The following is a 10,080-nucleotide window of genomic DNA, read 5'->3' on the forward strand; positions in this document are numbered from 1 at the left end:
TGCTGTGTTCTCCATACATGCTGTGTTCTCACACACATGCTGTGTTCTCACATACATGCTGTGTTCTCACACACATGCTGTGTTCTCGCACACATGCTGTGTTCTCCATACATGCTGTGTTCTCACACACATGCTGTGTTCTCACACACATGCTGTGTTCTCACACACATGCTGTGTTCTCACATACATGCTGTGTTCTCACACACATGCTGTGTCCTCACATACATGCTGTGTTTTCCATACATGCTGTGTTCTCACACACATGCTGTGTTCTCCATACATGCTGTGCTCTCCATACATGCTGTGTTCTCACATACATGCTGTGTTCTCACATACATGCTGTGTTCTCACATACATGCTGTGTTCTCCATACATGCTGTGACATATGTGCACCTTAACATTGTCTCTTGCATCTCTCTTACACACACACACACACACACACACACACACACACACAACAACAACAACAAAAATAACCCATCCCAGCACGTGGGAGGCAGAGGCAGGCGGATTTCTGAGTTCAAGGCCATCCTGGTCTACAGAGCGAGAATTCCAGGACAACCGGGTCTACACATAGAAACCCTGTCCCCCCCAAACCCAAAAATAGTAGCTAGTTACATACATACACACATACATACATACATACATACATACATACAAACATACAAAAATAACCCACATTTTGGGTTAAAAAAACCCTGAAGCTCAGAACTAGAATCAGGATCTAGATGTGCCTGATCTCATGTTTGCTTCTTGATGCTTTTTACTTATGAGGGAACTGCCCCAAGTTGCTAATGTCTGGAGAGTAGCCAGCCCCCTATCAATAGAGCACTGAACAGAAGTGTGGGGCAAGGTGGTAGCTTTGGCACAGTGGTGATGATGTTAGAGTCTGTCTTTGCAGGAGCTCTACTGTCAGGCTGCCCATCCATGTAACTGAGCTCTAGCTCAGGGCGCTCCCTACGCTGAGGCTGGTAGCATAGATCTTTTAAGCCTGTAATTCTAGCTATTTGGGAGATTGGAACAGAAAGAATAAAAAAGTTCAAAGCCTGTGTGGGCAACCCAGTGAAAGGCTGTCTCAAAAATAGACAGTGAGAAAATATAAAAAAAAGGTCAAGGATACAACTCAGTGAGATACAGGGAGCCCTAGAGATACTAAGTGGCATTGGGCCCACATAGGTACCAATGAAGGGAGGGCACATAAGATCTGGCTACTGCCCTAGTTTTGGAAGCTCCCTGCCCTCGAGCCTCTTTCATCTTGGGGCACGCTTGCCTGGACTACCCAGCAGCCAGAGGAACGGAGCAATAGGGGTGCCTACAGTTCCAACCGTAGGCAAGGCAGCATGGTACCACACTGGCAAGCACAGGTCCTGGAGCGAGCCTGGCTGCGACTGTGAGCCGTGTGCTTCTGGGTATGTGCTTTGGTACCCTCATGTTTCTCATTGTGATGTTACTGCAGCACTAACTGCTGGGTTGTCATGGGAATTTAGGGAGGCCTGTGCGTGCAGGGACTCAGTAGAGGTGCACTCCTGTGACTCAGTTTCCTTCCTTTTTTGCTGCCTTGTTTTACAACCTTATCATGCTGGTTAGAAATCCAAATGATTTACTGGAAGGGTCCCTGTCCACATCCATGTCACTTTCCTTGCCTCCTCTGACACTGGGGACAGCATGGCATTTCTTGCTGTGGTGTTAGCTTGTTGCCCCGGCCACAGCGTCATCTTTAACCAGCTGCCCTCCATGTTTCCTCTCTACTGCACTCCTCCAGTCCTGATACCCCTTTAGCTCTGGTTCATCCTGCACCGTCATATCTCCTCCCCAGCTGAGAGAGAGAGAGAGAAAAAGAGAGAGAGAGAGAGAGAGAGAGAGAGAGAGAGAGAGAGAGAGAGAGAGGGAGAGAGATCAGCTCCAGCAACTTAAGCCAAAACGAGATTTGTGTGGTGAATCCCAGCAGCCTTCCACATTTGGAGGTACAGATGTGCTACCTTAGTAGGAACTGGGTTGGGTGGCTGTGGTCCGACCGTTTCCTGCCTGCTTTCCTGCCAACCTCAGACGGCTATGCCCATAAACGTCATGTGCAGATCTTTGCTTTAGAAGCAAAGAATAAAACAACTGTTGCCTAGGACTCCGTGGTGAGGTTCCTACTAAACATAAGGGGATCCTGATAAACAGAAATGCTCAGAAATGGGATGCTGGAACCCACAACTCTGTAACTTTAAAAAACTGGCAGCTAGCTGGGCGGTGGTGGCGCACACCTTTAATCCCAGCACTTGGGAGGCAGAGGCAGGTGGATTTCTGAGTTCGAGGCCAGCCTGGTCTACAGAGTGAGTTCCAGGACAGCCAGAGCTACACAGAGAAACCTTGTCTCGAAAAACCAAACCAAAACAAAAAAAAAAACTGGCAGCTAACAGCCATCTGTACCTCCAGTTCCAGAAGATCCAATACCATTTTCTGGCTTCCGAGGGCACTGCATGAATGTGAGACAAACAAGCAGGCAAAACAATCATACACATAAACAAACAAACAAACCTAAAAAAATCAACGATCCACTTAAAACAAAGTCTACATATGGTATCCAAATGTCATCTCAAAACTCTTTCAAAGTTTGGATTAGAGGGCTAGAGACATGGTTCAGCAGTGAAGAGCAATGGTTGCCCTCTCAGTGGACCAGATTCAGCTCCAGTCCTCAAGGCTCACACAGCCTCTGTAACACCAACCTCAACCTTCCTCTGGCCTCCTTCACCAGGCACGCATGTTACACACAGACACACACAAGGCATGCATGTTAGACACAGTCACACATGCCAGTAAAACACTCATACACAAAGAAATTTATACAAAATTTAGATTGGTCTAGGCATATGGGTGCACACATTTAGTCTCAGCACTTAGGAGGGAGAGACAGGGGGATTTCTGAGTTCGAGACCAGCCTGGTCTACAGAGTGAGTTCCAAGACAGCCAGGGCTTCACAGAGAAACCCTGTCTTGGGAAACAAGAAACAAACAAACAAATTTAGATTGGAAAACACTCAGCATACTTTACATAAGTCTTGGCTTTTGTTGTTAACAACCTAATCATCATCATCAGAACTTTGACAATGAGCAGAACCCTACTTTCAGATCTCCTCCAACCCACCCTGCCTAAGGAGTAAGAATTTATCCTCTTCCTTCACCCCAGGTCTTCAATAAGAGATCTAGCCCATAGCAACCATAGCTATGGAGACTAAGTCAATGCCTAGGGTATAATAAATGTTCCCCAGAGTGGGCATTCTGCCACACAGGCTGCTGGGGCCCCCAGAAGCAGCTGCAGCTGACAAAAATCCTTGGTAAGGGTCCATCTCCACTCTGCAGCTCAGCATAGCCACTTTCTGGAGTGGCTTTTAGCCGCCTGGCTGAGAAGGGGGCTTAGAAATGAGAGGTGCCTTGCTGGACTCCAGAGAACATACAGGACTAAGAGCCATATGGGGTGTGTATCTGATCCTCAGGAAGGCTATCCAGAGGCCCAGAACTGATTCTGCACATCCTTCTGCCACTCTGATGAACTGGAACATCCACCTTCCCTTCTCCAGGACAGAGTCCCAAACCAGATGCATGCAGCCTTCTGACCCTAAAGACTTTGCGGAACATACAGTGAGGCCAAGAAGCCACAGGCGACAGATCCAAGTATGAATCCCTGGCCACAGGCTTCCTGAATCAAGCATCACTCACCAGAATGGCAGCCAAGGTAGGTCACATGCCTCTTGTTTTCTTCATGGCCTTCCAGAGATGTGACACCCAACACACCTGTTAAACAAACACAGAGGTTCTCACTTTTAGCTTAATGGTAGCCATTTATCTCCCTTCAAAGGACTCCAGACCCCAAACCATGTGACCTCCCCCAAACCATGTGACCTCCCGAAAGTCTCTCCCAGTTGTCATTTTTTTTTTTTCCTGACACTGAAGGGACCGATGTTCTTCCCCAGCTGGAACCATCTGCATTGAATGTGTAGGACACTGGGAAAGGAATGTTCTTTTTCTCACCCAGACCACGGAAGAGGTTGGCCTTAGGCTGTCAGCTGGCACTCCTGCCAACCTCACCAGAGAAGGAAGCCAGCACCTCAGGACAGCAGGGTTGAGGGACCAAGAGAAAAACGGGGAACAGGTGAGATGGTTCACACCTATAGTCACGGCACCTGGGAGACGGGGCTAGAGGAATCCTGCAAGTTGGAGGCCATCTTGGGCTATAAAGTGAGATGCTATTAGAAGGCAATAGGATGAGTGTGGGGTTAGAGAGTACAAGTGGGCAGAACTTGAGCAGCCTTGGATCCAGCTCTGCCTAAAGTCCCTAGTCAGGAAAGAGGCATTTTTCCTGTGCTAATGTTGGTCTGCCGACACTGTCATGCAGCCAAAGGAGCTCAACTAACACAAAAGCGCATTTGGTTTTTTGTTGTTTTGCTGTTTTTTTTTAAAGGTTTTTTTCTTGTTTTGTTTGTTTGTTTGTTTGTTTTCTTTGAGATGGGGTCTGAGTAGCTCAGGCTGGCTTGCATCTCACAATCTTCCAGATTCAGCCTCTTGGAGTGCAGAGATAGCATCACACCCTGCACAAAGACTTTTCAAATCTTCTTTGTGATCAATCCCAGCCCCTCAAGGTCCAAATACAAGGAGGGAGATTGTCTGTGGGGATGGCTGAAAACAGAAACACCATTTTCTTTCCTCCCTGGCTAGAACCACCACCATGGTTTACACACAAGCAAAATCTGACTGCTGTATGTTGACCAGTGTATAAGGTCTAAGGCCTGCCCCTCCCCACAGCCCAGGCCCTTCCAACTCTCCACTGTGAATGGAGTTTGCCTTTTCCTGACCCTATCTATGGTGATAACGTCTGAGCCTTTTCTTCCATGTCTACCTCCCTACCTGGGCGGTCGGAGTTGAAAGCGATCAAGCTGCAGCTTGATTTGATGTGGTTCCCACATGTGGGGGTGGTTCCAGCACGAATATCACTGATCCAGGCCTGCAGATGAAGAATAACATGGTTAGTGTCAGGTCTCTGCTCATGCCTATACAGGGCCATAATCCAGGAAACTCCTGTGTGTGTGTGTGTGTGTGTGTGTGTGGTATCATTCCACTGGAATCACCCACTTTGTTTTTTGAGACAGGGTCTTTCCCTGAATCTAGAACTCACACATTCTGCTAGTCTGGCTGGTTAGTGAGCTCCAGCTCTCCTCCTGTCTGTGCAGGTATGCAATGACTATAAGCACACGCCATCACTTAGGTTCTGCACAGCAAACTTATATCTTCAGGCATGCACACCAAACATGCTACTAATAAAGTCTTTTCTTCAGCCCTTAAAGCTGCCCCATTACAGCAGTATTTATGGGGATAGATATTTGGATTTTTCGGGGTCTGTTCCACTCAGTCCCTTAAAAAATACCAAATGTTCTTGAAATAATCTAAGTAGCTCAGAGGCTGAGTCTACTTAGCAAATCAGTTCCTAATAAGGAGGAGGAGGCGGCTGACAGAGGAAGTGTGTGTGTCTCTGGGGGGAATATTTCAGTTCAAAGAGTGGGAAGGTGACAAAGAAATGACAATCTAACAGGAGATGGGTGTGGCTTCTGCGGCTTCTCTGCTGTGGTCTCTCCCAGGGCCCAAGGACCCCTTGTGCGCATGCACACTCAGCAGGGAGAAGATAAAGATCTGGCTTCCTCAGGACTTGCTCTTCCCCTGGATGACTGAAAGGCAGTGATGTTAACCCCACATGTGGGGAAGGAGTGCACTCGCTCGCCCTGCAACTGAGATCAGGGTCCTCATGTCCTCTGTTGGTGTCAAAGCAAGGATCTGCAGTCCTTGCCTCAGTGACCAAGTGCTCCTGAGGCCCCTGGTTCTGTGGGCCTGTCTGGTTAACTTACCAGAAAGAGATCCATACAGGAAGAAGCCAGAGCCCCGAAGGTCTCACCAGACCTGTCTAGTAGTCATTACTGCACTCTTAGGAATAGTCTTAATCCAATCAAAGTACCGTGCACTTCCTTTCAAGCTTTCAATTGCTCCATACTACACTCATAACAAAACTCAACTTCTTCCTCTGAAGGGCTGCCCTGTAAGTCATCTGTCGCCCCAGGCTTTGCCTAGCTAATGGCCTCCATCCACCCTGGGTTCACTTTCTTTTTCTTTACTTGCTTTTTTCTTACTTCTCACCCTTCTGGCCTCTGTTGAAATCCACCCCCCTAGGCACTGTCCTCCACAATGCTTTTAAGTTAAACTCTGCTTCACTTCTTTACATCACAGCCCACCACACACTCCCGTGTGCTCTTGATCTTCAATGGATTTATACTGTGCTTGCTGACCAGAGGCTGTTAAGTACAGCAGAGAAGGGGAAATGCTGCAATGGTCACTGTCTCACAGAGGCCGAGTAGCACACAATAGGTACAGAAAGGGTAACTGTGCAGAGAATGAAAATGGAGCATGGTTGTCATAACTTGCTTTGGGACACTAGGGGTCATAAACCCAATTGTTGGAAGACATTCCAGGCTTTCCAAATAACACAGGGGGAGAAAGACCAGTGCCTCCCCAAGCGTACAGTCCCTCTTGACACTTGACCTGGGATCCACCTGCTCTAGGCTTCTCCAGTCCCCAGCCACCACCAGTAGCATCACCCCAGAAAAGGAAGAGCTTGCGCCAGCAGAGGAGGAAGAGCAGCGGAAACCCGAGGGAGGAAGCAAGCCTGACCCCAGGGGCTCCCTCTCCAGATGACACTTTCCCTCTCACTGAGACCATCAGGAAGAGATGCAGCTCTCCCACAGCCCGGCCCCGGGCAGGGGTGATCCTAGACTGCAGGAAGGGGGAGACCGGCTTCTACAGTTTCCCAGCCTGGCTCCCAGCAAGGCCGACCGGAAGCAGAGGCCTGTTCGCGTCTGGGAGGGCCGCGAGGCCACCTGGGGTACCGGGGGGGGGGGGGCGGCGAGCCGGCCAGGCCGACCTCCCGGATCACCCGAGGACTAGGGCGCGTCACCAGAGCTCTGGACTCTGTCCTCCGAGCAGTGAAGGGACGGCCTGGACTCCAGGGCTCATCTAAAGGGAGAAGTTCCGGGTGGACAGATGAGGCGGGGCGGGGTGAGGGTCTTCGCAACCCAGGGTGTGCACTGCATAGGCAGGCACTGGGGAATGGCAGTCATCCGGGACCAGGAGTGGGGTCCGCGGGCTGGGCTCACCTCTCGGCGGGACGGCCGGGCCTCCATATGCCGAAACTTGGACACCTTGAAGCGGTTCATGGCAGCTGGGACTAAGCGAGCTCAGGCTTGAGGACGAGAGGCGTCAGCTCTCAGGTGAATGAAGAGAAGATACCCTGGACGGACTCTTGCAGCCTGCCGCCTCAGCAGCCTGCAGCCTGCAGCCACGCCCCAATATGATGACAACCAATCGGAAGCTCCTGCGGCCCGCCAGGGCACGCCTCCACGTCGCCGTTCTTCAGCGCGACAGCCTTCAGCCCGGCCTCCTAGCCAGTAGCTGCCAGCACAGCCTGAGAAGCCACGCCCTGATGCCTGAGGGACTACAGCGCTGGTCGGAGGTCACGTGAGTCGCCGCTGTCCTACTGGAGAAACCACACTTCAATTGCTCCAGGATTAGACTTGCAATACTAGTCCCTGAGGATTTTCAGTGACCTAGGTGCGCTCTTTCCCACTATGTACTTCCTCAAGTAGCAGGACAAAATTAACTAGACTAAAACTGAGAATAATCGCCGGGCGGTGGTGGCGCGCGCCTTTAATCCCAGCACTTGGGAGGCAGAGGCAGGCGGATTTCTGAGTTCGAGGCCAGCCTGGTCTACAGAGTGAGTTCCAGGACAGCCAGGGCTACACAGAGAAACCCTGTCTCGAAAAAACAAAACAAAACAACAACAACAAACCAAACTTTAAAGTTATCCTGCCCAGGCTTGGCTGTGCACATCTGTAAATCTAGCATTACGGAGATAGATGCAGGAGGACCAGGGGTTTAATGCTAGGCGGGTACATAACAAATTTGAGGCCACTTTGGACTTGGTAGTGACTTGTAAGCTAGCCTCAGGTACTAAGTGAGCATCATCCCCAAAAGGCCAGTTTTAAAAAAGAAAGAAAGAAAGAAAGGAAGAAAGAAAGAAAGAAAGCAGGCAGGCAGGGCAGCTGGGAAGGTGGCTTAGTGGCAATGGCGCTTGCTCTGGGTTAGAATTGTTGCATCCTCTGGCCTTGTGAAAAGTCCTGAACTGCCACGTGGGTGCTGGGAATCAGACTTGGGTCTCCTTTGAGAGTAAGGAGGAGCAAGTGCTCTTGACTGCTAAGACATTTACTTCTGTTTACCTGTGTATTCCTGCCTACTCACCTGTATGTGCACAGTGTTGGGGTCCAGGAATCACAACCACACAAGCACGGATCTCAGTCAGACAGGGATGGGTTACTGAGCATGCGCCCCAGGACTGGTCAACCAGGGCCATGGTCCAGATTTGGGAACTAAATCATGACTCTGAACTACAGAGTTTTCAAGCCCAAGATCTACATACATTTGTGCCAAGTTATTTCACCAATCAGGATTTAAAGACAGGAGGATTTCCTTAGGAATATGTCTTTGTTGTACACTTATCCTGCTCCCATTGGTTGGGATATTCAATTGTGGCAGCGGACTTGCCTTGTCTAATAATATTCGTGTCCTAACTTGTCTACCAGAATGGGCCTTGTCTATCATTCATGTCTTTTTGTTTTGTTTTGTTTCTTCAAGACAGGGTTTCTCTGTGTAGCCCTGACTGTCCTGGAACTCACTCTGTAGACCAGGCTGGCCTTGAACTCAGAAATCTGCCTGCCTCTTTCCCCTTCTCATTCCCTGTGCCTTCCTCCTAGTTTCACTAAAATGTTTCTTGTTCACATCACTGACATCCATGCATGAGCTCTCTCCAGCTGTCCTTGCACTTTACACTAGCTCAGTCACTACTTTCTGCTTGATTGGTAGTTTTTGACCTTTGAGTCTCAGAATCCACTGAGAATTTGGTTGGTAAAGGTTATGTCTATCTTCCTAGGGTAACATACATACAAATTTTGTGTACAAAACTGATGAGTAGGGCTGGCGAGATGGCTCAGCGGGTAAGAGCACTGACTGCTCTTCTGAAGGTGCTCTTCTGAAGGTCCTGAGTTCAGATCCCAGCAACCACATGGTGGTTCACAACCATCCATAATAAGATCTGACGCCCTCTTCTGGTGTGTCTGAAGACAGCTACAGTGCATTATGCCTGAGCAAGCGGGCCGGAGTGAGCGAGCGGGGTGGAGCGAGAGGAGGTCCTGAGTTCAATTCCCAGCAGCCACATGATGGCTCACGGCCATCTGTATAGCTACAGTGTACTCATATACATAAAAATAAATAAATCTTTTGTTTATTTGTTTGTTTTCGAGACAGGGTTTCTCTGTATAGTCCTGGGTATCCTGGCACTCACTCTGTAGACCAGGCTGGCCTCAAACTCAGAAATCAGCCTGCTTCTGCCTCCCAAGTGCTGGGATTAAAGGCGTGTGCCACCACCGCCCGGCTTAAATAAATCTTTTTAAAAAACCTGGTGAGTAGAAAGTGGCAGCGTGCTCTCTCATGCACATTTATGTGTGTATGTTTGTTTGTATGTGGGTGTGGTTGTCTCCATTGATCATCCTAAACCCATTCATAAGCCCTCAGATTCTCTTCCTTTTATTTGGGAGGGTGGTGAAAAATGTAACTTTCCTAACTAACCAGCCCCAGTCTAGCTCTCTGGCTTCATTTTCAGTTACATGCTCTTAATTTAAGGTTTAAGCATACACTACTACACCTTTAGACACCAGCTTTTATAGTTTTGTTTTTGTTTTTTTTAATAAATTGATGACATGACTGCTCCATAGTATGCTAGACCTGGTCATTAGAGAAGTGGGGAGAGGGGTGAGGGGAGGGACAGAGAAAAACATTGAAAATAGCAGGGTTCTAAGGAGAATGAGTAGCTTGGGCAAGGGGAACCCGTGAGCTGGGGAGTTTGGATTAGGGGAAGAAGTAAGAAGAGCTAGGATGCTAGCTAGCATGAACTTTGACATTTTTTTTTTAGTTATTTTTTTTCTTTTCTTTTCTTTTCTTTCTTTCT

At 48.8% G+C, this 10,080-nt stretch overlaps 1 protein-coding gene across 2 annotated transcripts in view; it reads right to left on the minus strand.

Moving 5' to 3' along the window:
* LOC116084253 (mitochondrial import inner membrane translocase subunit TIM16) overlaps positions 1-7,557 on the minus strand; it is a 64,587-nt gene extending 57,030 nt beyond the window's left edge. Inside the window, exons 1-3 of one of the 2 annotated variants that reach the window (XM_031361107.1) lie at positions 7,178-7,386; positions 4,887-4,983; positions 3,702-3,776 (exon numbers count right to left, since the gene is read on the minus strand). In XM_031361107.1, the coding sequence (XP_031216967.1) occupies positions 3,702-3,776; positions 4,887-4,983; positions 7,178-7,237 (232 nt within the window). In that variant the 5' untranslated portion in view covers positions 7,238-7,386. Of the gene's footprint in view, positions 1-3,701; positions 3,777-4,886; positions 4,984-7,177 lie in introns of both variants that reach the window. The other variant, XM_031361090.1, reaches the window with a different exon arrangement.
* Between the last annotated feature and the right edge of the window lie 2,523 nt (positions 7,558-10,080).

Source organism: Mastomys coucha, unplaced genomic scaffold (assembly GCF_008632895.1).
Source record: "Mastomys coucha isolate ucsf_1 unplaced genomic scaffold, UCSF_Mcou_1 pScaffold12, whole genome shotgun sequence".
In the NCBI taxonomy this organism is placed as follows: Eukaryota; Metazoa; Chordata; class Mammalia; order Rodentia; family Muridae; genus Mastomys; species Mastomys coucha.